Source organism: Cornus florida, unplaced genomic scaffold, assembly GCF_030987335.1.
Source record: "Cornus florida cultivar Cherokee Brave unplaced genomic scaffold, ASM3098733v1 CherokeeBrave_3.0.0_Hap2_Chr06, whole genome shotgun sequence".
NCBI lineage: Eukaryota > Viridiplantae > Streptophyta > Magnoliopsida > Cornales > Cornaceae > Cornus > Cornus florida.
The window spans coordinates 22720598-22748587 of record NW_026775576.1 but is presented as its reverse complement, the minus strand read 5'-3'; the positions used below and the strand labels follow the sequence as shown (position 1 = coordinate 22748587).

At 39.3% G+C, this 27990-nt stretch overlaps 1 protein-coding gene across 1 annotated transcript; it reads right to left on the bottom strand.

Moving 5' to 3' along the window:
- Positions 1 to 19: 19 nt before the first annotated feature.
- On the bottom strand, positions 20 to 27990 carry LOC132311185 (zinc finger CCCH domain-containing protein 31-like). Its single transcript, XM_059808969.1, has 4 exons — positions 27882 to 27990; positions 11047 to 11193; positions 1115 to 1175; positions 20 to 873 (listed from the first exon to the last, which is right to left on the bottom strand). The coding sequence occupies exons 2-4, from the start codon at positions 11117 to 11119 to the stop codon at positions 267 to 269; spliced, it is 741 nt and encodes a 246-aa protein (XP_059664952.1). The 5' UTR covers positions 11120 to 11193; positions 27882 to 27990; the 3' UTR covers positions 20 to 266.

The window sequence follows — 27990 nt, the reverse complement described above, 5'->3', positions numbered from 1 at the left end:
GGACAAACATGACTGCCCATACACAGAAGCAGGGAATAGCACATGGCTTTAAATTTCAACAAGTGCAGCATGTTTTCATGGGTCATATTAATCTACAACAGTCAGCATCCATTTAAAGCAGAACACACAAGCACAAAACACATTGACAATAGGGGGAAAAAAGAAAAAAGGAAACTACAATCCGAGATATCAAAGTCTGAGAAATAACACAAGCAAACCAGAAAATAGTAGTAATTCAAATACCATAAATACCGTTCCCCTGACAGTTAAATTTTGTAGTTGGGAGATCCACGTGTACGTTCGATCTGCTCTATTACCGGAGAACTCGCTATCTTGAGCTGTTGAAACTTGCCCTGAAACTCAATGCGTATACGTTCGATCTGCTGTATTACCAGAGAACTCGCAGTCTTCAGCTGTTGAAACTTGCCCTGAAGCTCAATGTTCTTGAGATTAGGACCTGACTTGTGCTCTCGGATGAATATTTTAACTTGTAAACCACCCAGCATAGTTTTCAAATCATCATGCCCGTAGATGGCTCCAGCAAGGGAAGCATCTACACTAATTTGGGCAGTGATTGGGTCCTTGTTAATGGACAAGGGAGGACGTGAGTAAGGTAGCCTCATCCTACCAGCAAAACGTCCTGAAGCCATGGCACCGTGACTTTTACCAAAGGTTAGAGAAAAAGGCTTTCCAAATTCGCAAATGCCATGGGCAAAATGGCAATTTTCTCCAAATTTGCAGCCTTTAGCAGTATTATAATCGATGCACAGACGGGTTTTAAAAGCAGGTTGATAAGAGTCATCCGGGATGGATGGTGGGGATGCCACATACATTGTAGCTTGATTTGGTCCCAGCTTTATCATCTCCGCAGTGCTGCAAAACAAAGCATGAACCCCCACAAGATTAGATTGCACTTGAAGACTGAAAAGATATTGTGATCCTAAGCATAAAAAAAACCCCAAAACCATCTCATTAACTTGCATTGGTACGCGGCACCAGCATTGCAGAGGATTGTTTCATCTCAACTAAAAAATTAAAATAAATAAACCCTAGACATAACCGAGTGACAAGATGCAATTTAAAAAGTTTACAATAGATGGGTGAAGATTTGAACCTGACAAATTTTGTAACCTGTTCCATTTTGCTTCCCTTACCAGTTGATGAGGACTCCAATGCTGTTACAAAACAAAACTTTATTTTCTTCTTCCAGTTAGAATTTTCTAAACTTTTGATTTAGAAACTTTTAAGAATATAATAAACGCATAATAATTACTTTTTACCAGTAAAGGCGAAAATTTAGAATTATGAGCTACTCGAAGAATCACACAACCTGTAAATGGTTTCTTGGGTTTTGATTTTACAAACTCTAGTACCACGGTCCCATGCCTTCTGTTATTATTTCAGATGAAAATGCCAGCAAAATGTTCAAGCAACGTGAAAAATTCTAAGAATAATGATTTATAGGCCCAAGTCATTATATATAAATATATGAGATGTATTTTACTACTGCTTTTCCTAACTAGATGTCAAGTGGTAGTTGTATGTCCTAAATGTTCAATGACCTGATTCCCACACGTACCAAGAACCGGGATATGTTGCATTTCTACCGGGTGGGGAGACTTTGATCGAACCCTAAATAATGTACAACGATGGATATTTACTCTGCTGTGCCTGATCTACACGCTGATTAATTTATATTCTTTTCACAGATGATTTTGGATAGTAAACAATTAGTACATCCCATTTATTGTATATACTAATTAAAACGCATTATGTTCACCCCTTGATTAAAAATTGAAGAGGATAAAATTACTCTTATCTTGAGTTCTCTTCCGAATTTCATTGATACACTTATACCATGGTTTTAATGGTCATATATAACAATAATCACAAGTATGAATTGTTTGTTGATGCATGGATTTTCGATTATGAATGTTCTTTATGTGTTTTCTTATAGCGAATGGGTGGCCATTTGAGTGGCTGCTGGGCTGGGGAGAAATTTGGGCAGAAACAGAAACTCCATAGGCTCAGCAGAGGGGTCAAATGGTCTCCAAAAATTGGGGTGTCTAGAGTTGCCCCTCTTTGTTTGGCAACGATGAGTTGCTAAAAATGAAAAAGGTTGCCCATGCGGTAAAATTGTAATTTTACCCATCTCTAAAGAATAAGATTGTAATTTTGCCAGCGCTCCCGTTCACCCTATCGTTACACCTAGGTCACTCAAATCAAGTACGTTACCATTTAAGTTCTAGCTTCCATATCAGTTAGGTCATCCAAACTAGGAAAGCCCAATTTTCCACAAATTAAGTCATTCAAACGCGTGTGACGAGCGCGGCTCACTCAGCCGCGATGCATCTACGGCTAACAGACCGCGTGCGTGCAGTGCTAGGGCCTGATTCTGGTCAAATTAATGCCCAAAATCGGCCAAAACAGTGACGAAAGAGACAGAGAGATAAAAAGAAAGAAAAAAGGTCTTATATAGATCTACTAGATATCCTATAGACGCCTATGACTACAGAAAAGTGAAAATCACATAGGGCAGGATGGTGTCTTGTCTACTGGGGCAGTCGGGCACATCATTGAATCCCGCTTCTATGTGGTGGGCTCGAACAAGAAGATTCAAGTCAAATGTAGTTCAACTGAATTGCAAACCTACAATATGGACTTACGAGCCTAAAGATGACTCTAGAGAATTCAACCAAACATGAACTCCCATGACGTTTTTGGGATATGTAGGCAACCTAAGCAACTCTAGGTTCGGTCGCCCCACTTTCAAAAACATAGATTCAACAAACACTCACGTTCTCCTCTCGAAACATCGGTCCGAACTATGTTTGACCTCATTCTCATCACAATCGAGATACGTAGGCAAAAGCTCACTACTCCTACCTCGTGACTTCAGTCACTGAATTATCTTAACTAGCTTTGCTTAATAATGAGAACTAATCACCCATTTCAAGAAAATTAGCCTCGAAAAGTTATAAATCAACATACAATGCAGCACCGATTGATGGTTCCGGAAGAGTTTGATTGATATACCTTGAAGTTTTGATCAGATGCAGTGTTGCCAAACAATTTTCTCTCAAAACCCATAAACAAACCTTCCACAAATAGAATCAAAAACCACCAATTCCAAAACCAAACCATCAAATGGCAGTTAAATTTGATCCGACACCCAATGGAAGCCAAATAATAAATAGACCTAGGTTCCTCACGTTGAGTCTTGGTTAGAACACAAGATCTTGTGATGGTGAAGATTTGATGGAGTGAAATTCATTAAGCAGAGGAGATTCACATATTCACATATTCCTGTGGTCAAAAAGTACAATGACCTGAGTACTTGTACGAGGGATGATAGAAATCCATCAACCAATTCTACATGGATTGAAAATATTTTTTTTGAACAAAATTAAATAGCATCCACAAATGACAATAGAAAGTCTGCAAGAGGCACTTCATAGCAAATCACTTGGGTAATTACTTGGATCGGCAGTCTTCCCCAGGTAGAGGATGGAGTTCAAATTCACTCAAATGGTTTTAAAAAAGGACCGTTGGCCGTCCCAAATTTGGCATTTCTATCCAATTTTGACAAACAAGTTCTCAATTTCAGAATACCACATGCATTAGTTAGATTAACTATTTTAAAAATCATCTCTGTTGCGCCCAGGCTTTTTCGTCACCGGCATACCACAAAGTGTCCCTCCTCTATGGAAAAGTTTTTTATGCACTCCTTGATTTGACCTTGGATAGGCTCACAAGCATGTTTAGAAACTTCAATCATCGTGTGTTAGAAAGAAAAGTTATAACACAATAATAAAGGGTGCTGCAGAGTCAAAATTGGCCTAAAATTTGAGTCATTGACAAAAACCAGTGAAAGTTTAGCATGATATAATTTTAAGCAATATATGAGAATAAGTAAAACCAATAACGTGTTATAACTCATAAATACAATAATTCCTTCTCAAAATTTGTTATATTATATGCAATAAAAAAATTTTGCCTAAACAAAATAAAAGGTATTCCAGGTACAAATCCCTGAACAAAATTGTGAAGAGAAAGCTTGTATATATGAAATATAATATAAACTGATATATTATTGATGTGTATTACAAGAGTCTATTTATAGCCATAGCAAAAGAAGAAAGCTAATCTGCTAATGATGGTGCCAGCAACAAAGGAACACATATACATGTGGGGACTGATTCTACAACTTGTGAGGCCATGTGAGGCCTTGAGACAAGTGGGAGAATAATACAGCTGTAGAATAGCCTGTATTCTAACATATATTCTAACAGTCCCCCTCAAACTCGAGGAGAGTGATATGCAATCAACTTGAGTTTGGAGAGGAAAATAAAGTGGAGCGGAAGAGGAGAAGCGGATCCATGAGGATCTGACACAATCGAAATTGTGATGATCTTGCATGTAAAGTGCAAGATAAGGCGCGTGAAGTGCATGAAGACCACTGATGGAACGTGGTGATGCGGTATCGGAGTTGTGAAGAACCGATACGTTGAGTTGCTTGGGAGCACTTGAAAAGAGTGGGATTACCACTTAAGGCGCACTATGACCACAAATGGCGTGTGGTGACGTGGTGATGAAACTATGAAGACCCGACGCTAAGGGCGGGATTACTGTTGTTGCGCGTGGAAGAGTGGGATTAACACTTTAGGTGCATAGGCGAATTATGATGCGCTTGACAGTGCATGTTAGCGGATTCATCTGATGTGAAGATTTGAGTTGTTGATGACCGAGTAGGCGACTTAACGTTGTTGGCACTGTTGAATGAGAAATCCCGCAATGGAAGACTTTAGAAAACGAGTCTTCCCATTGGTCTTTGCTGGAGGAAGACTTTAGACAACAAGGCTTCTCGTTGGTCTTCACTGGAAGAAGACTTTAGACTAAGAGGGCAATGATGGTATGGAGTTGATCCATACTTGGGTTAATTGCCAAATATGGACTTTCATAACTGTGGAGTGGGCCAACCCATGTGGATGGCGGATGATTTTGAGTGGATCCATTGATAATCCCAAAACTGGGTTGCAACAATTCTTGAATGGGCCAAAGACAAACCATGGGTCAGGCCAAGGCTGACCGAAGAGGGAACAGAGTCAAAAGTGTGTAGCCACTGTCCACGTGAGTTGTGAATTTCTTTTTTAGTTGGCAGACGTGGGCTGCCAGCACTTTTGACTGATGAATAAAAGATTTGCACGCTTACTTGCTCTCTCCTATCTCCTTCCAATACATGATTAAAGTAATTATCAAAAATCAAAAAAAATAAATAAATAAATAAATGATTAAAGTAATGAAACAAAAGAATGAGTTAAGAATCCTTGCTCCAAATATTTGTTTCTAATCTATTTCCACCTTAGTAGTAGGTCTGTGCTACAAGAAAAAGGTGATAATGAGGAAAGCCGTATGATAATGGAAAATATAGGAGGCGGTGCCGTTGCCGTCAACTGATGAGAAGGGACGATAGTTAGCAAGGACTACACAGAGGCTGGTGACCAGAGATTGGCTCGGCGATTATGTTTGGTGTAGATTCACCCCCGGGGCTGGCTGTAACGGCAACCATCTGAGTTGACGAGCTACTGCCCGGTGAGCACAATGGATGACGACGGTGAGGTGACTACAGCGGCAGTAGGATTGGCAGTTACAGTGAGCTCCCAATGAATGGACTGTGTTACGGCAGCATAGAAATGGGTCTTTCTTCATAACGAGGCCTGCGGTGATGATGAACTTGGAAGACGTCGATGAGTTTGGTTCAATTTTCCAGCAATAATGAATTTACCGGCGTGGACAAATTTTCCAATGGTGACGATAGTGAGATTACAAACCAGTGATGGTGAGCTTGATAAGAAATGGGTTGCAGTGAAGTTGTCCACCAGTGGGACTCTGTTCACAGGTGTGGTCTTTGTTTTGTGCGCTGTTGATGAAGATGGTGATGTGTCCGGCAAGTGGATGTTCCACCCACGCGTGTATAGAACAGTAGCTGGCACGTTAGTTAGTGTCATCGGCGTTGAGGTGAGACAACGTCGGGGATTCCGAAGGCCAAGGTTTGAACGGTGAGGACAGTTTGTTGTGGATCTCGCCAGAGTTGAGTTGGCACGTGCAAAATCGCCGAGCGCGTGTTAGGCATGCGATCTAGAGGAAGAAGGTGACTGAAGCCGCGTGAGGCACATGGAATTAACGCGAGTTACAGTTGTCAGCGTGTGGCTGCGCGTGGCATTGACGATATGGCGCATGTGGCGGCGAGAATTTTTGCACTCGCTTCTGGTGGTGCATGGGAGCGTGTGGAATACCCTTTGGGGATGATTCTAGTGGTGTTATGAAGAGAAAATGAAAAAAGAGACAAAGGTTTGAAAACCACTCATGTTGATTGACGCCTTGATGTGGGGTGGTGGCTAAGCGGTAGTGTGGGTTTGATTGAGGACCTTGGACTGCCACCGGAGATGAGGCTTATGCCCGGCCGTGTCTCTGATACCATGTGAAGAGAAAGCTTGTAATTCTTCAACTAAAACTTTCAGAAAGAAGATAGTGGTGGTTATTTCAGAAGAAGAGGGGGAGATCCTCCAATTAGAAGAAGCAGTGGTGACACCCAATAAGGACTACAGATAGAGACAGCTCAAGTGGGAAGTACAAATGCAGTGAAAGATGGTTCTGTAAATCAAAAAGGTCCAAGTACAAAAAAGATAGGTCTGATGTGGTGGGTTCACAAGGTGGGATTAACTGTAAAAATGATTCAAGTTCACAAGTAATATCCATTGGGGTTCCTGCAAAGGCTGCAAGTGATTATACTAGTATCAAAAAGGATACTACTAAAGTTACACCTGCCATCTCTTCCAATACAACAGAAAAGATCAATGCTAAGAAGAAAAATATAGGTTTGTTGGCTACACAAAGAGTGACTAGAAGTCAAGGGGGGTGCGCCCTTACTTCCCCCCTCTCAATGATCACATCTTGGAATGTGAGGGGATTGAATAAGCCCAGAAGAAAAAAGAGATTCGTCAGTGGATCAAATCCAATGACTCATTTTGTCTGTTTACAAGAAACAAGGGTTACATTATCTAAGTTTGATATTATTTCAAAGAAAATTAATAGGAGATGGAGGTGGACTCATAACTATAATTCTCATGAATTGGGTCGATAATGGATTGGTTGGGATCCATTGCTGTTTAATGTCACTGTGGTGAATGAGATGGATCAGTGCCTGCTTCTTAAGGTGAATATTATTCAAACTGGTGAGGTGGTTTATTGTATTGCTGTGTATTCCTCTAATTCAGTTGCTGGAAGAAGAAGACTATGGGACCAATTGAATACACATTCCTCAATTGTTAATGGACCATGGCTGGTTGCTGGGGACTGGAATGCCACCAGGTTTCACTCAGATAAGCAAGGAGGTCGAAGAGTCCCCCAAAAGCTTCTTGATGAATTTAATGATTGTTTGCAGCATACTGGCTTGACAAAACTCTTTGCTACCAATGGAGATTGGACATGGTGTAATAGACAAGGCAGAGACGAAAGGATTTTGGCAAAGCTTGATAGGGTATTCATAAATGATGCTTGGCTACAATTGTTTATAGGTACTACAATTACTTATTTTGCTTCATCATCTTCAGACCATTATGGAGTTGTTATAAACATTTTTAGGCAATTTGCAAGTGGTCCAAAGCCCTTCAAAATGCTCAAAGTATGGTGTCTGCATGACGATATTTCTGAGGTAATTAAGAAAGCCTGGGATGAACCAGTAGTTGGTACTCCAATTCATATACTTCTGAAAAAAACTCAAAAATGTTAAAGTGGCTGTCAAAACTTGGAATAAGAATTCATTTGGAGATATTGAAGAGAGGGTTTCAGGTTCAAAACAAGCTTTGGAGGAACTACAGATTGAACTTCTGAATAATCCTACAAATGAAGGAAGTTTATCAGGATGCACTGTCTTCACAGGAGATATTATATGCTCAAAAGTCCAGAATTCTTTGGCTCAAGGACACTGACAGATGTACAGCTTACTTTTACTCAAAGATGAAGTAGCACAATCAGTTTAATGCAATTACTTCTGCAGAAAATGAAATTGGACACGTTACAAATGACACAGAAGAAATTAAAAAGGCTTTTGTTGATTATTATCAAGGTCTTTTTCAGGAGAATACAGTTGAAACTACCTTTGAAGTTCTTCCTAGGCATGTTCTATCTTTAGAAGATACGTTAATCCTGCATTCCCCTATTACAAATGAAGAGATTAAAGCTGCTGTGATGAATTTTAAACCAGATAAAGCCCCTGGTCAGGATGGAATTCCAGCTAGGTTTTATCAATCCTTCTGGTCTATTGTTCAACCTGAGGTATGTGCAGCAGTTCAGCATTTTTTTATTGAAGGTTCTCTTCCTATTGGGGTGAGTAGTTCTTTCCTCACCTTAATTCCTAAAACTAGTTCTGCTGTTAAACCTAAGGATTTCAGGCCAATTGCCTTGTGCAATCTCACTTATAAAATCATTTCAAAAATTCTTGCTTCAAGACTATCTTTGGTAATTCCTAGTCTAGTAGGACTGGAGCAAAGTGCCTTCATTAAAAGCAGGAAAATTCAGGAGGCAATTATAATGGGGTATGAAATGGTGAGTGAATTTAGTTCTAAGAATCCAATCATGGCTTTGAAAGCTGATATTTCTAAGGCATTTGACTCGGTTCTTGGAATTTTCTTCCGAAGATATTGGAAAATTCTGGTTTTAGTTCTAATTGGGTGAAATGGATTACAAGTCTTTTGAGCTCCACAAGATATTCTGTTTTATTAAATGGTTCACCCACAGGTTTTATTCAACCCTCGAAGGGATTAAGGCAGGGTTGCCCCCTCTCCCCTCTTCTGTTTACTCTGGTAGCTGATCAACTCACACAACTTATTAACATTGAAGTTTTAAATGGGAGACTTGTTCTGTCTAATACTACCCATAAAGCAAATTCCAATTGTTGTCATACCTTTTTTGCAGATGACCTCTTAATATCCTGTAAAGCATCAATCTCTAATGCCAGAATCCTTCAAGAAATTTTTAAACATTTTGGAGATGCATCAGGCCTTAATATCAGCTATCCAAAGAGTAGTGTGATATTCTCTAAAACTATCGGAAGAAGAAGAAGAGCAATTCTGAACCTGCTACAATGCAAAGAGGAACAGCTTCCTTTAAAATATTTGGGGATACCACTGTGTTCAACTGGTTTAAAGAGACCTCACTGCAATGTTCTTATTGACAAAATTTCTCAGAAGCTTAAGGACTGGAGCACCAGGTTGTTGTCAATTGCAGGCAAGACAAAATTGATTAAAATTGTTATCACACCTATCTGTTTGTACTGGTACAGTGTCTTCCACTTGCCTATTGCTATCATCAATCAAATTCAGAAGATGTGCAGAGACTACATATGGGGTAGTAGAGATAATTTGAAGAAAATTCACCTTCTAAGCTGGGATATGATGTGTAGATCAAAAATTGAGGGAGGCTTGGGTATCAGAAAATTGAAGGATCTTCACGTTGCCTCCCACTGTGTTTTGGCTTGGGATTTCTTGCTGAGTAAAGATAGACTATGGGTCCCTTGGTTTCAAAACAGGTATGCAACTAGATCTACATATTGGAAGCAGTTCCAAAGTCTTCTCATTCATTTCTGTGGAAAAACTTGCTTAATATTAGAGATATAATGCTGAAGAACATTCAATTTTCAATTGGATCTGGGCAACTTTTCAAGGTTTTGACAGACCTTTGGTGTGAGGGGGAAACATTACTACAGAAATTCGGACCTAGATTGGTTAGAAGGCTGGGGTTCTCATGGTCTTCTCTTTTGTCCAGTTTAATAATAGACGGAGGATGGAACTTTGCTCTTTTGCAGGATGAAATCTTCAGGCCTATTAAAGACTACTTGCAACTCCTACCTATCCATGCTAGACCAGATAGATTACTTTGGGATGGTGGTGCCTTTGCTTTCAAAAAAGCTTGGCAAGGTTGTAGAACTATATGTACTGAGGTTATGCGGTCCAAAGTATGCTGGGGAAAGCAAGACCTCGATGGTCAATGCATGGAGTCTTTCTATTTCAAGACAGATTGCCTACAATGTACAATTTGCAAAAGAGGAAAGTGTTGTTGGCTCCACGCTGCTCAAATTGTTTACAACAGATTGATACCAGGGACCATCTGTTTGTTCAGTGTCCATTTGCTAGGAATTTTTGGGGCTGGTTGAAGGATACTATTGGATGGGGACTGGATCTTAACTCAATTTATACAATGGATGGTATGCTGATGTGGTTTTTACAGCAGACCAGTAAATTATTCCATACCATACTTGTTGCTGGCTGTTGGAGTATTTGAAAAGAAAGAAACCAAAGATTGCATGGTCACAGCTCTATTCCACTTCTGAGGTGGCTAGACAAATTCTATTTGAAGTCTTAGATGTGTATAATGTCTCACTTAGAGACATTCTTTAATTAACACTTTATTGTTTTTCTTTTCTTTATTGGAATTGATTTTCTTTTAGAAATTGTTCTTTCCAGTAAAATTCTGGGGGTATGCCCTCTGTGCACCTGTATGTACATTTTTTTTTTATTATACATAACCCAATTATGAAAAATAAAAAATAAAAATAAAAAATAAAAAAAGAGCAAGCTTGTATATATGAAATATAATGTAAACTGATATATTACTGATATGCATCTTGAATCTATTGTTACAACTGCAAGAGGCTATTTATAGCCATAATAAAAGAAGAAAGCTAAGGAGGTGGCAGCAACAAACGAAAAATATACATGTGAGGATTGATTCTACAACTTGTGAGGCCTTGAGACAAGTATACAACCAGTATTCTAACATATATTCTAACAAAAATAAACATGAAAACAACACAACCTAGAATCAACACGGACAGTCGTATCAAGACATATAACACCATCTATTAACTATTAACAGGAAATCGAACAGAGAAAAGGCAACATCACACCAAAAAATACATGCATGAACAGATACATATACATATACATATACCCAAAAAAATTACATCGAAGTAACAGAGAAACGAACCTTGCTTCAATTTCTTAACACCCCTATCTGGGTTGAAGGCAGCGTCTGGCCCAACTCTCTTCCGACTATCCATTGCAAGCAAAACGCAGGTCGAGATCCGAACAACTAGAGAGAGAGCAAACGAATCCAAAAACCTGAGATTGCAAGCTATAAAAACCCTCAGAGAGAGAGAAATTTGACATTTTTTTATAAATATAAAAATGTGAGATATTTGAGTAAACTAATATATTATTTATGAATAGAAGTAGAGTAACCAATTCAATCATTTATTAATAATTTATTTTAACTTAAATCTTTGGTCGGCTCTCTATTTTTTCAACTCCCTTCGGATAGTGACCCAACCATTTATTTAATTGTTTCTTTTAATGATGTTTCATAATTACAGTTAAAAATATGATTCTGGTATAGATTGCTAGGAGCAAATCGAAAAGTACAAAACCAAGAAACCCTAATAAGAAAGTAATTTATATATTCCTAATTTTCTACCTATTAGTATTTGATATATATATATATATATATATATATATATATATATATATATAACTATGTAAGGGTGGATCGTTGTGTATGTTTAGGTGGGCTCAAGCCCACTCCAAATTTTTTTATTATTTTTTTTACTATAAGTAATTTTTTACACGTCTGAAAAAAAAAATTTATCAATCTCCAATGGCCTCTCAAAGAATGGAGTCTCAAGTGGATGTGGATGAAAATAAAGCACTCCAATGGCCTCTCAAAAGACCTCTCATATTTTGAGATTCTCAAATGTATTATCAAATATATCAGCTCTCAAATGGCTCTCGAACTCAAAATATAACAAGTGGATAAAAATAAGTACTCGGCTCTCAAAACATGGAATGGTTGTTGTGTCAAAAAATAGCATTTAGGATGAAATGCTACATTGGAGCAGAATTGCAAAAATATAGCATTTTGACACTCTGTATCACCTCTCAAAATGTAGATTTGGCATGGAAATATATCATTTTGCATTGGAGATGCTTTGTATTAGCTCACTCAAAAAAATATTAGCCCACCCTATTAACAGTTTCTGAATCCGCCCTTGTATATACAGAGTACCAAACCAAGAAATCCAAATAGGAAATCAATCAATTGCAACAAAGTCATCAATAATGAAAGATTTAAAGGAAGCACGATGGCCCAAATTAAGCACTAGATCTCAACTCTATCCTCTTAACGCGCGCGATGAGGAGTACTTTATTCTCGTACAATTGATTTCCAACGCAGAAGATCTCCGTCATGGAGTACATTGGCGAACTCTTCGCCGCCGGCATTCATGTTGATGGCACTTGCAGTTTTTCCTATTTGGGTCTGAGAAACTAGCCGTTTGGTCCTAGAGTTTGGAGCTATCCGACCGCCGATTGTAGGCTGTCGATGGAGCTTTTCCGTTTGATCTTAGAGGTCTACTCGTTTCCACATTATCATTTTTGTTTTGATTGAATTGTGTTTAAAATCATAACATAGTGGGTGTGACAAGGCACATTTATTTATTATTAAGTGTGAATTCAAGATGTTTAGAGAGAAAGTATTGATGATGATAAAAAAAATAAAAAATAAGAAAACCCGTCAATTCTTTGCAAATTAAACTTTAAAACAATCCTCAGTCTTTTAAGCCCACCATTTGGATTTGAGAGAGTTGGAAGGAAAGAAAAATAAGTAATGTCAAGTATTTTGTCTAAATTTGTGGAAGAAAAAAAGAAGATTTGGAGGGTTAATTTTACCCTTTAAAAAGTAGATTTTGTATCATTCCAAAGGGAAAAAAAATGTTTAAGGAGACTTTGATAATATTAGAGTTAATACTTTTTATGAGAATATTAGTTTGAAAACAAATGTAACTTCTATAAGATATATCATTGGTCTTAAAATAGTTAATATACCTTGTATTCTATGTTAAATTTAAAAGGGCATAATTGTAAATTGATATAATAATTTCCTTCTTATCTCTATCCAAAAACGACGATGAGTAAATTGGTTTCGGAATCTCTCTAAACCTAAGGATCTCCAAACCCACATTCCGTAACTATGAACATGTCACGTCATCACTTGTGTAACTACCCATTAATATTATGTCATGATTGTTAGAAATTGTGAATGAAAATTGTTTGATTAGTCATCAATAGATGCCTTTGACTGAACAGGTGTGATCAATGGTTGGTTGTGGAATGAAAAGATACAACCCAAAAGCAAGAGACACCATGTGAACCATTACAACATATTGGAATGGATGTGTCTGGCGGTGAACAGACACCATGTGAACCATTGCAACCTATTGGAATGGATGTGTCTAGTGGTGAATAGACACCATGTAAACCATTGCAACCAAATGGAATGGTTATGTCCAGTGATGAAGAGACACATATAAATGGTTGTGTCCAATAATGAAAAGACACATATAAATGGTTGTGTCCAATGATGAAGAGACACACACAATCTGAAAAGGCATTTCTATTTCTATAAATATACCCTTAGGTTGCCATTTGCAAGAGGTTCAATTCAATTTTTTCTCTCCCCCTCTCTAGACTTGAAACCAACCCAAGTGGGTTCAAACCATAGGTCAAGTGGTTCGAGCCACTTGAACCCTAATCCAATTTCATCAAACCATATTAAGATTGGTCCGAAACATTTAGTTCGGATTGCATCCAATTTAGCATGAGAGTATTACACGGAGGAGGTCTGCCGTATCCACGAATTTGTATATAAATCTCCTCCTCTAGGTCACCACGTAGGAAAGCAGTTTTGACATCTAACTGCTCAGGGTGCACTGCTGCAACAATGCTAAGATTTAAGTGAATGGTACCCAGTTTCACAACCGGGGAAAAAAATGTCTATGTAGTCAATGCCCTGCTTTTGCTGAAAGCCCTTGACCATCAATCTGGCCTTGTATCTCTTAGAACCATCATGTTCCTCTTTTACTATGTACACCCATTTGTTGTGAAGAGCTTTCTTCCCCATGGGCAACTTGGCTAGTTCCCATGTTTTGTTGGAGATAAGGGACTTCATCTCATCTTCCATTGCAAGCTCCCACTTGCTAGCATCTTCAACCTGACATGCTTCATCATAGCATTCAGGTTCACCATCATCTGTGAGCAACATATAATCCATATACCACTGATTCAGTACATAAGCACACGTGGGCCTTTTGGGTGCAGGTTTTTTATTTTTATTTTTTATAAGTAAATAATTCATAAAAGGCCAAATACAAAAAGCATGGTACCCTAAGGCCCCAAGGAGGTCAGGAAATCAATTGTCTCCTCAGAAGAAGAACAATGTCTACCTGAAATCAAGAAAAAAAAAAAAAAAAAAAAAGATAACTAATAACATAGGACTTAAGCATAGCAACCGACGACTCCTTTCCTTCACTATTACGCTCCTTCCACAGGCACCACCATAGACTCAAAGGCGCAATCCTCCAATACCTTCGAGCTTGAGGTCCCACTCTTCCCCCTCTCTAGGCATCCATTAGACCTCTCGTTGATCTAGGCATGACCCATGAAACTCCGAAGAGGTTAAACAAAAAACTCCAACGTCACTGGACAATGCAAAAGAAGATGATCCACCGTCTCTTCATTACACTTACACATACAACACCAGTTAACAGTAATCCGATTTCTCTTCCTCAAATTGTCAAGCGTCAAAATTTTGCCTCATACCGCTGTCCACGCAAAGAAAGCCACCTTAAGCAACACCTTGGAACGCCAAATAGCCTTCCACAGAAACGTAATCCCATCCGTGTCACTAAGACATCCAAAAAAGGATCTCACACTAAAACTTGCTTTAGCAGAAGGAACCCAAACCATCAAGTCCCTACCTCCTCCAGGAATCTTCTGTCTATACAATAACTCCAACAATCCAAAAACATCCTCCAACTCCCAATCCTAAAAAGATCTCGTAAACAGCACGTCCCATGTCATCCTCCCGTTATCAAGACAATAGCAGTCAGCAACCGAGGCCTGTCTGTTAAACACAATCCTAAACAGTATGGGGTAGAGGCCTGCTAAGGTACAATCACAACACCAAACATCTTCACAAAACCGAATCTCTCTACCATCCAGAACTCTGAATCTGATATGCTTAGAAAACTCATTCCACCCCTTCCGAATGGCTTTCCACACGCCCACCCCTCCCGAAATCCTTACTGTATCTGAACACCACCCTCCCCAAACTGATACAAGATAACTCTCCTCCATAACCTATGATGCTCAATACCAAACCGCCACAACCACTTGCGAAGAAGAGCCCTGTTAAAAGGCACTAACCTCCTAATCCCTACTCCTCCAAATTGCATGGCCTGCAAACCTTCTCCCAACGAACAAGATGATACTTGAATTCATCCCCTAAAACTCCCCATAAAAAATTCCTCTGCAATCTCTCAATCGACTCAGCCACCGTTGACGGAATTTGGAATAAGGACAAAAAGTAAGTAGGAATGCTCGATAAAGTGCTCTTCAGCAAGGTGACTCTCCCTCCTTTCTATAAAGTACTGCTTCTTCCATCCAGCAAGTCTCCTCTCCACCCTCTCTACCACTGAATCCCAAGCACCCACAGTCTTTGTGGAAACCCCAAAAGGCATGCCTAAATTAAAAATCGGAAAGGAAGTAACCCCACACAATCAAGAGTATAAGCTAATTCCTCCAAATTGTGAACCTCCCCCACCGGAATCATAGCACTCTTTCCCACATTCAATTTCAATCTCGAAACTGCCTTAAAACACACCAACACAGACCTCAAATATCTCATCTGGGACACCTCTTCCTCGCAGAAGACCAACATATCATCTGCGAATAGTAAATGAGAAATCTCCACAAAATGATTATCCTCCCTTCCCACCCTGAATCCCCTGATGAACCCCAACTCCACTACCCTCCCCATCAACCGACTAAGTGCCTCTATAACAATAACGAACAAAATTGAAGAGAGAGGTCGTAAACCTCGCGAACTACTAAAATAACCGGTCGGAGACCCATTAACCAGCACCAAGAATCTCGCTGTAGAAATGCAGAACTCAATCCATCTCCTCCATTTTTACCCAAAGCCCATCCTTTCCAACATATATAACAAAAAGTTCCAATTAACATGGTCATAAGCTTTCTCAACACCAGTTTACACACAACTCCTGGGACACCACTCTTCAACCTATCATCCACACACTCACTGGCAATAAGTGTAGAATATAGGATTTGTCGCCCACCTATAAAAGCGTTCTTAGAATCCGAAATAATGTCATCCAAAACCTCTCTCAATCTCAAAGCGAGGACTTTAGCTATTAGTTTGTAAATGCATCCTAACAAACTAACAGGTCTAAAATCCTTCACATCAGCAGCTCCCGCCTTCTTAGGAATAAGTGCAATAAACAATGCATTCAAGAATTTTTCAAACCGCCCTTGAGAATAAAAAGCATGGAACGTTCCCATCACATCGTTCCTAACCACGGCCCAACTCTCCAAAAGGAACCTCATGGTAAAGCCATCTGGCCTTGTAGCTTTGTCCGCATTACAGCTTCTAAGGGCCTTCACGACCTCTTCTTCAAAAAAAGGGATTTCCAGCCCATTCCTATTTGCCTTCGAGAAAGAATCAAAATGAAGACCATTTGCCTTCGAGAAAGAATCAAAATGAAGACCATCCAGCTGAGGTCTCGAACAGGCAATCTCTGTAAATAGGCCCTAATAAAAATTAGTAATCCCCCTACGAACATCCTCTTCCCTAATTAACGCTTTGGGTGGAGGTTTAGGAGTTGGAATCCGTAGTGAACTATGCTCTGTGAGTTCTACCCAAGAACAGTTATCTGTTTGCTCCGCAACAATACTGTCTGGCTCATTATCCAACTCAACACACTCAGGCTTATTCTGTACAGGACTAGTTAACTGTGCTGCATCTCTATCCTTGACACCTTGTACATCACCTTCTCGTTGAAAACCACATCTCTACTTCTGATAATTTTCTTGTTCTGATTATCCCAAAGTCAATAACCAAACCTCATCTATGCTATACCCAATTAATATGCATTTTAGTGACTTGGGGTCGAGCTTTCCCCTAGTATGGTCACTAATACGCGCATAATACAATACAACCAAAAACTTTTAACCATGAAAGATTTACCTCTTTGCCACTCCATACCTCTTTTAGTATTCGATGCTCCAAAGGCACCGATGGTCTACGATTAATTAGGTAGGATGTTGTATTGACTGCTTCTGCCCAAAATTGTTTGGATAGACCCAAATGTATGCGCATTCTTCTGGCTCTCTATGTCAATGTTTGGTTCATCCGTTCTGCCACCCCATTCTGCTATGGGGTTCCTTGCACAATCCTCTCTAATCTGATCCCATTATCAAAATAGAATTTCTTGAACCCAGCGTCTTCATACTCACCACCATTGTCTGACCTCAACCTCTTGATCTTCAAACCTGTCTCATTCTCCACCATTGCCTTCCACTTCTTGAACACATCAAATACCTCAGATTTATGCTTCAAAAAATAAACCCATACCTTCCTCGTGTGATCATCAATGAAAGTCACAAAGTAGGATTTTTCGCCAATGGATGAGACAGTGGCTAGCCCCAGACATCTATGTGAACTAGCTCAAGTTTCTCCTTTCTGAGATTTCTGACACTCTTCTTGAAACTGACCCTCTTCTGTTTGCCCATCACGCAACTTTCACACAAGTCAATATCAATTGCCCATATGCCTGATAGTTTTCCCTTTGAGTGCATAATCTTGAGCGCCCTTTCACTCATGTGACCTAGTCTCTGGTGCTAAAGATTGTGATCTTCTCTGTTTTCTGCAACTGCTATAGACCCACAAGCACTATAATTGTGTAGTGCGCCAGATTTCCTACCACGTGCAATGGTCATAGTGCCTCTGGAAACTTTCCACGAGTCTCCGATTGTAACAAAACCTTCCTTTGACAATTGTCCCACCAAAATCAGATTCTTTTTCGAGTCAGGGATGTGTCTCACATCCTTCAACTTCCAAGCTTACTCATTCAACTTGATTTGCACTTCACCCTTGCCAACGACGCTGCAAGGCTGATCATCACCAAGATGAACCTTGCCAAGGTTACCCGATTCATAGCTATTAAATAGCTCTTTGCTTGAGGTGCCATAAAATGATACGCTGAAATCTAAAACTCATTACTCCGCCTTGCTCTTCAAAGAGCATATCAATGCATCATGCTTCAATTTTTCTTTCGGTTCCCTTCTTTGGAAGTCTGCAATCAACGCAGTAATGTCCATTCTTTCCACAATTCCAACACTCAACGTCACTGAGATCTGTGGAACTTCTCGAATTTTGAGATTGTGTCCTTCCATTCCTTACCTTGGATCTGCCTCTGTTTCTATTACCGTTGCCCTTCTTCTATTTTGAACCCTTGCCTCAGCTTTCAACATTCAATGCCGAATAACTGGTGGAATTTCCTGTTGTTTGCCTTTTGATTTCTTCGGTCAGAATCATGCTCACAACTTCATCAAACTTCAACTTGGTCTTCCCTACAAAGCTACTGATCGCTGTAATTGTGCCACTCCAATGCTCAAACCTCGTCTTTGAGGTCGATATCAACAAACTCTAATTGCCCAACTATCTCGTTGAACACATTTAGATGTTCGTTGAACTTACCACCTTCGACCATCTTCATGTTGAACAACTTCTTGATCAAGTTCACCTTATTCGCTGCAGAAGGCTGTTCATACATACTAGAAAGGGCTGCCATGAGAGACTTCATCGTCTTCTCGTTCTTGATGATGAAGGCGACCGACTTTGACAACGTTGCCAAGAACCTTCCTATATAGTAATTCTCATTCTGCATCCTTTGTATCCTCTGGCTTCTCTCCCAAAGGGTGGTACGGATTTTTCTAAAATAAGAGGTCTTCTATTTGCATCTTCCAGAAACCAAAGTTTGTGCCATCAAACTTCTCGATCATAGATGTGGATGTCTCATCTTCTGATGCCATTACTCACACTCAAACGGACAGATCTGATCGAAAGACTTTCGGAATTTCGTCACACCTTCTTTGCCTTAGGTTTTCAACCAAAGCTTCTGATACCAGTTGTTGGAGTTACTCTGCACAATCAACCGGATCCTCACCGATTGTTGTGGCAGAAACGCAAAATAAACAAGGTTGTTCAAGAAATAATCAAGCAATCATGAAGAATAAAAAAAAATCACACACAAGAACACAAGATATACATGGTTCATCCAAATCTTAGAGCTACGTCCATGGAGCGCACCAAACAAATCCCACTACGAAAAAGATAAAGAATTACAATGGAAAATTCTCTCTCAATCTCTCTCATTTGGTCATCTATTGTGTTGGCACAAATTAATCAATCATAGAACACGTACAATAATCCTCTTTTCTTCACACCCTAAAATCTGATTAGAGTTTATATATATAGACCCAAAAAAGCTTGTCTTACAAGAAATTGCCTTTTGTAGAGTACAAAACCAATAAGGAAGTTAAACACAGATCAGGAAACTGAAGTTTCCATATAATTAAATCTTCCTAAAAAATATTTCACGTAATCAGACTCCAAAAAACGACAACATCGTATTGGCTAGATTTCTTCTTAACAACATTCCATTATTACACATATATTTATTTGTTTGTTTGGATCTATCGATTTCGTTCCATGAGTTCTGATTTGGCGTCTGAAGGTTTGCCGCAATCCACACTTACAATTTTCAAAATTCTCCAACATTATCCTACTTTTTTAAATAAAAAATTTGAAACTCAACATCATATGAACACACGCTTTGGGACTGGGCAGTGGGCACACCCCTTTTCTTTCTTTTTTTCCTATTGGTTTTTTTGTTTTTTTTCTTTCTTTTGTTTGCATATATCGATTTCGTTGGCATGAGTTCCCGAAAATGTAAATCGCCATTGTGTGCTACTATTAAAACTTGGAATTTGATACAGTTTGTGCAGTTGAAGATGAAAGCCACCCAAGTCACGTGAGGTGAGAGAGGATGTTGAATACTTTGCTTAAAAGACATATAATGAATCCTACCTGTCTTTGGCCACATCAAAATCGGTGAAATTTCAGGAATTACTATTCGAGTTTTATATCATTGTTCTAAAGATTTTGACAATATCCTAAGTTCAATTTAGTTGACTGAAAACTAATGCCAAAGTAAAACAGTCCATGTTTCAATACATTGAAAATGACCAAAGATTAATGGAAAATATGTGAGCAGCACAAATCTAAGCTTAAACAAATTTATAATTAAAAAATAAATAAAAGTGAAAAAAAAAAAAAAGTTCATATAATTTGTATTTAAAACTATTGGAATTTAGGTGGGATGGTTGAGGTGTTTGGATGATGGATGGAGTAGATTGGATAGTTGTGAACTAGGTAGTAGGAAGAGAGATGGAACACTTTATACAAGGAAAGATATATTTTTTTTTATTGATTGGAGCACTTGCTCTCCAAGTACAAGGTTTTGGATATTGGAAGACTTGGCTTGCTTGCTTCACTTCAAGGGCAACCCCCTTGGGGTATTTGTAGTCCCATTTCCACCTCCTTATTTTCTATAGAACACTCTAGAGTACTCTAAATCTAGCACTTTCTTTTTCACATTATTTCCGTATGTTATTTTCTAGAAACATCTATATAGAATTTTCTCCTATATATTTTTCACGTTACTTTCCAGAAAGTTCTATCTAGATTTTGATAGAACTAATTACATAACAACCTTTGTCTTCTAGAAATTTCTAGAATAGTGCATCATTTTTTAACACTCCTCCTTGATGCACTATTCTGAAAATCCAAGCATGCTGCGTAGTATGTGAAACTTTTCACATGGCAGCGCTTTTGTGAAGATATCTGCCACATGCTCATTTGTGTTGCAATACTTGAGCACGATATCTCCATTTGCTTCAACTTCTCTTGGGAAGTGATACTTGATTGCAATATGTTTTGTTCTACTGTGATATACTGGGTTCTTAGCCATTGCTATAGCCAACTGGTTGTCACAATATATCTTTGTAGATTCATCTTCTTGTTCCTCCATATCTTCAAGTATCCTTCGAAGCCATAATGCTTGACATGCTGAGGCGTCTGCTTTCTTCGATCCATCCTCCTGCTTTAGATTCTCGTTTGTCATCAACGGGGTAGCAACTGACTTACAACCATACATCCCAAACTTCTTTAGTAGATTCTCAGTGTACTTCTTTTGAGATTCGAAGATCCCTGACTTTTCTTGGCTTATCTCCATGCCAAGGAAGTAGTGCATTAATCCCAAATCACTCATGTCTAATGCACTCATCATCTCTTCCTTAAACTCTTGAATCATCTTTTCGTTATTCCCCGCGAAAATTAGATCATCAACGTAGAGGGAGACTATGAGAATATCAGTGTTACCTTGGGCCTTAACGTAGAGAGTATGATCACTCTTGCTCCTCCTGATCTATGAAGTATATCGATCCTGCTGTACCAGGCTCGAGGAGCTTGCTTAAGCCCGTACAAGGCTTTTTTAACTTTAGAACTTTGTCTTCTTTTCCTTCTTCGATGAAGCCCAGCGGTTGCTCCACATAGATCTCTTCATTTAGTACTCCGTTCAGGAATGCTGATTTCACATCAAGCTGATAAATGCTCCACTTCTTCTGAGCTGCGAGAGCGACTAAAGCTCTTATAGTATCTAGTTGAGTAACTAGAGCAAATGTCTCTGCGTAGTTGATCCCAGGTAGCTGTAAGTAGCCTTTAGCTACCAACCTTGCTTTATGCTTTTATATAGAGCCTTTGGAGTTGAGCTTTGTTTTGTAGATCCATTTAACTCCAATGATTTCTTTGTCTTCAGGTTTATTAACCTACTTCCATGTCTCGTTCTTTTGTATCATCCGTATTTCTTCTTCCATAGCCTTCACGCATACTTCTTGTTTTGATGCAACCTCAAAACTTTCTGGTTCCGTAGCTGAGAAGTTGCATATTTCATATATTTCTTGTATTGACCTTGTCTTCCTTGGAGGGTCGTCTATTACTAATAAAGGTGATAGCATCGCCCCGCGATCTTGAGTTTCAGGAGCTTCTCGTCCTTCCGCTTCTTCTTCCACGGAGTCTCGCCTTGCCAACTACTCATTAGGTGCAGTAGCGCCTTGCATTTCTACTTTCTTAGCTTCCCAGTTCCAAGCAGCATTCTTGTCAAACTCAACATCTCGACTAATGATAAGCTTCTTCGTCTTTAGGCTATAAACTCGATAGCCTTTTGATTTTGTGCAGTACCCCATGAATATGCCTCTCTCTGTCTTCTCTTCTAGCTTATGTCTTTTCTCTACAGGTATATGGACGTAACAAACGCACCAAAAACTCTGAGATAGCTGAGGGTTTCTTACCACACCATGCTTCAATAGGGGTCTTGCCTTGGACAATCTTTGTTGGGCATCTGTTTAGTAGATAGACTGCAGTGTATACTGCTTTAGCCCAAAACTTCTTCAGGAGTCCTTTTCCCATCAGCATTGAGCTGGCCATCTCCATGACAGCTCTATTCTTCCTTTCTGACACGCCGTTTTGCTGTGGACTATACCCAACAGTCAATTGATGCTCTACACCTTCATCTTCCTAGAACTTGTTAAATTCTCGAGTTATACTCCTTGCCTCTGTCACTTCTAAGTACCTTGACGTAGTGGCCACTCTGCTTCTCAACAAAATACTTGAATTTTTTTTTTTTTTTTTTTTTTTGGATAAGTTAAAATACTTGATTTTTTTGAAAATTCCAATAACTTCAGATCTTTCTTTTAGGAAGTAGACCCATGTCATCCTCGTATAGTCGTCAATGAAGAGGATGAAGTACCTGTTTTGATCAAGAGATGGTGTCCTCATTGGGCCATAAACATCAGTGTGGACTAGCTCGAGATGTTTCTTGGCTCTCCAAGCCTTTCTTGATGGGAATGGTTGCCGATGTTGTTTCCCTAGTAGGCAGCCTTCACATACGTCCCCTCTCTCTTTGATAGTTGGCAAGTCTCTCATCATATTTTTCTGATGCAGGATGTTAAGTCCATGGAAGTTGAAGTGGCCAAATCTCCGGTACCATAGCGATGTGTCATCAACTTAAGCTTTCATAGCTGTCTCTTTTGCGAAGCGCTATTGAATCGGAAAATTCCGATTTCTCTCCATTTTTACTCGACCAATTTCTTGATTTTTATTTTTGGAATCATAAATAGTGCAGGAATCTCCTCCAGAGTGTAAGATATATCCATTTTGCATCATTTGACCTGTTCATCTCGATTGCAATAGTTCCCTTGCCTTTAGTATCCACCAGTGCGCCGTTGCCCATTCTAACTTTTGATTTGACAGATGCATCGATGTTGCAGAAGATGCTATCGTCCTTGGTCATGTGATTGTTGCAACCACTGTCGATGTACTATGTATTATTTCGCTCTTCAGAGGCAGCTTGGCAGGCATAGAATAGATGTTCCTCCTCCTTCTCTAGGAAGTTAGCTTGATGATCGTTCTTGTAGGGACAGACTTTCTCCGCATGCCCGAACTTCTTAAAAGTTTGACATTGTGGCTTTCCACGATGCCAACTGTCTTTCTCCAGATGACTTGTCTTCTTACATATGCCGCATGGAGGATTATTCTTTTTTTCTTTTTCTTTTGAATATCCCCCATTTCGAGATTTTTCTCCTCCTTTGAAATTCTCTCTTGATTTTTTACCATCCCCAAATTTTTGAGTACTCATGTGACTGAAAGGCACTCTCCAATGAGCCTTCATTACGCCTACTCAGTCTAGACTCATGTGCTTGTAGAGAGCCCATCAACACTATGACTGACAGAGTTGATATATCTTTTGATTCTTTAATAGCTGCAACTATTGAATCATATTTATCGGTAAGACTTATCAATATTTTCTCTACAACTCTTTTATCTGGAATATTCTCACCATAGGCTCTCATCTGATTTACTATCTCCATGATTCTGGAGAAGTAATCTTTTGAGGACTCATTATCCTTCATCTTACTATTCTCTAATTCTCTTCATAGAGATTGAAGTTTAATAGTCCGTACCTTAGCATTCCCTTGAAACTCCTCCTTAAGGGTGTTCGAAGCCTCCTTAGCACTTGTAGCTCCAATTATCCTTGGAAAAATAGTATCGGTCACAGCTAGCTAGATGATGAAGAGAGCCCTTGCATCCTTCTGCTTATTTTCTTTTTGAGCTTTGGTGAGGGTGGCTCCTTCATCAAAACTTCATGCCCTTCTTCAACAATCTCCCATAGATCGTGAGATTGAAAGAGGGTCCTCATCTTTATGGACCAGTTATCATAGTTATCTCCACCAAAGATGGGAATGGAAGGTTGAAAATTGATCCAATGGTAGCCATGACTAAGGTGATGTAGCCCTATGCCCAAAGAAGATCAGCCTAGAGCTCTGATACCACTTGTTGGAATTTAGGTGGGATGGTTTAGGTGTTCGGATAATGGATGGAGTTGATTAGATAGTTGTGAACTAGGTAGTAGGAAGAGAGATGGAACACTTTATAGAAGGAAAGATAATTTTTTTTATTGATTGGAGCACTTGCTCTCCAAGTACAAGGCTTTGGATATTGAAAGACTTGGCTTGCATGCTTCACTTCAAGGAAAACCCCCTTGGGGTAGTAAAAGTCCCATTTCCACCTCCTTATTTTCTCTAGAACATTCTACAGTACTCTAAATCTAGCATTTTCTTTTTCACATAATTTCCATATGTTATTTTTTAGAAACAACTATCTAGAATTTTCTCCTATATATTTTCACATGTTACTTTCCAGAAAGTTCTATCTAGATTCTGCTAGAACTAATTATATAACAACCTTTATGTCTTCTAAACAAAAAACAATGCTGTGATAAAACACAACCAATTTTTGGTTAACTCAAAGTAGAGATGTTCTTATACCAAGATGAAAATAAAAACACAAGTAAAAGTACTACCTGAAAACCACAAGACTGAGAGTTACAGTCCATTCCTGCACATAAGAAAGCTTTTGAAGGAGTGGATTCTGCTTTTTGAACTCTTAAATATAATGTGTTGTGGACTTGTGCCTGGGTTAACTATTTGAACTATTAAATATAATGTGTTGTGCTCACAGATTTTTAGTTCACTAGGATAAATTTTAAGCGAGATGAGAGTACAGTTTCCTATCCTATTTCATGAACATTCTGTATACACAGCTGCACAACTGCACCTCCTAGTTCACTTATCATGAGAGAGAGAGAGAGAGACAGAGCACTAATTAAGATTGTTCAGTAACAAGCTACTGAAGACCAATGAGTACCACCTAGCGCCAAACAGTAGCATAAGGTCAAGGGGCAAACAAAATAGTATGTGAGGCAAAAAAAAAAAAAAAAAAAAAAAGACATGGTTACGCATGGCTTATTTGAATTTATAATAATCTTAGGGGAAAAAAAAAATTTGAGAACAAGAACACAAGATCTATATAGCGGACCCTGAATAGAGTGGACAAGATTTTGTTGAATAGAGTTGGGTAGAGAATTGAGATGCATTAACATATCTTAGCATTCACTTAACATGCATAATCTCAATATCAACCTCATATTATCACCAACCAATCTTGCAGTATTTCCTTTCTTGAACAAAAGAATTATTTGCGTTTTTTTAACAATCTGTTTCTTTTTGTGCTAAGGTTTTCAAAACTTAACACACGAGACGAACTTGTTCTCATGCATCTCAACCAAAGAAGACAAACCCTAGTCCTAAATACAGGTTCACCCAACGAGATTATAATTACTAACGCAATACATTTTCCAAAAGTGTTAAGCCCGTAAATTATGACCATGGCCAATCCAATCCTCTAAAATAACAAGTATCATCAATTTCTAAGTGGCAATATGTGTTTATTTTTCTCCCGATATGTACGATTCCATTTAAAAACTCCCAAGAGGGGAGTGCAACCCAAATACTACCGCACAAAAAAGAACCTACTATACTTTCAGAGAATTGACAATATCCTTAAATTTTCTATAGATTTACAATACCACCAATGAACCCAAAATAATAAATAATTCAGACTTCAGAATTAAGAATTGCGCTCGAGCCACGAACCCCACCACAAACAGAGGGGTAACTCTCCATGCATCAAGGGCTGGCCTCCGCACTATACAACCCTTCCAAGTCTCAATAAGAGTTCTCGTGGAATCTAGCATAACCCAATTAATGCCAATCAAAGTAAAAAGAAGCTCCCACTAATCCCTAGCCATGGGACAGTGCAAAAGAAGGAGGTCCACAGTCTCCTTACCCCCTTTGCACATGAAACACCAATTCACTAAAATTTGCTGCCGCCACCTCAAATTATCAATCGTCAATATCCTTCCAAGGGCAACTATCCCACCCAGTGTCGTTAAAGGCGCGCCTCCTAGGCACGCCTAGGCTAGAGGGGCGGGTCTAGCGCATGTTGTCATCCTAGGCACACTGATGTTTACTAGGCGCGCCTTGATTGCGCCTCGTCCTATTTGCCAGGCGCCCCCTCACTGTTTTTTTTTTAAATGATTATTCTATTTCTTAAGCCAAAAAGGGTACTTTTGGCAAACATAATAACCAAATAAGAAAGCCCAAGCATATGAAAGAAGAACTTTTGTTCAAAATAATAAACAAATAAGAAAGACCAAGAGTCAAAGTATCAGCCAAACATAAAAAGAGTGAGACTGCGAGACCAACGACGAAACCCTAGTTGCAAATACGAACGACGAAGCCCTAGTTGCAGATACGAACGACGAAGCCATGTCACTTCACTCGGGCGCGCGGTGCGCGCATCGCCATGCACCTCGCGCCTAGGCTCCAAAAGACGTCTAGCGCCTTGGTGCACCTTGAGCCTTTAATAACACTGGTCTCACCAAAAAGAGACACCCTTGGAGGGCTTTAGTCCTCCAAAGTACCTCCCAAGGGAAAAAAAGCTCCTGAATATCCAACAAACTCCTGAATAAGGAATGCAAATCTGCATTAATGATCACAACCCATATCCGCTCATCCTCCCCCTTCCACACAAGTCTTGGTGGTAGAGGACAACCAATAATTCAACATCCTCCTTTAACTCCCAAACATTAAAGTGTTTCACCATCTGCACATCCCAAGTCACTCCACATCTTGATGGTGGAGGACCACCAAAAACTCAACAACCTCCTCCAACTCCCAATCATTAAAGTGTGTCACCATCTGCACATCCCAAGTTGTTCTAACGCTATCCATAATTATCAGTGACTGAAACCTAAGAATCCACCGCAATCCTGAACATTCTCGAGAAGGAACATGCTACCACGCAGAAGGAGCATGCTACCACGCCACGTATCAGTCAATAATCTCACAACTCACCCGCTCCTAAGCCTGAACGAATATGTTTGGAGAACTTATTCCACCCCTGACGAAGAAATTTTAAAACCCCCACCCCAGTTGGAATTCTCACCTCCCCAAACCTCCACCCTCTCCAATATTATTTTTTTGGTCATTATGTTGGTTATACATGCTGTCGTACACCCAACTCAACCCTACAATGGTTACTCACTGACCACAATTTCAATTGTGTGAAATGGGCAACTTTACAGGGGAAACCCAAGACACCAAATTAACATATAGCTAAATTTGCATCAAATTCAACCAGCAATGAAGAATAGCTCAGATTCTGAAAAGCATAAACCCCTACATCAGATTAGGGGTTGGGTTCAGCATTTCAAGAATCAGAATTGCCTATCTCGCGCACATTTTTTGAGCCCGTATACGAAAAATGAGTAAATCAATTTGGTTCCATTCTGACGTAGATATGCAAGAAGAATTCAATTATTAGTTACCAATATCCAAATACCCATGCATATATACACATTTATTAGCTATAAGGAATAGGAAGGTTACCTGAACAAGGACTAAGCCGATGAGCGAGGAACAATACGATATCAGCGTGCAAACAATATAAACCCTGGAGAACGAGTTGTATCTGTATCGGAAACGTGGGTAAGCTATA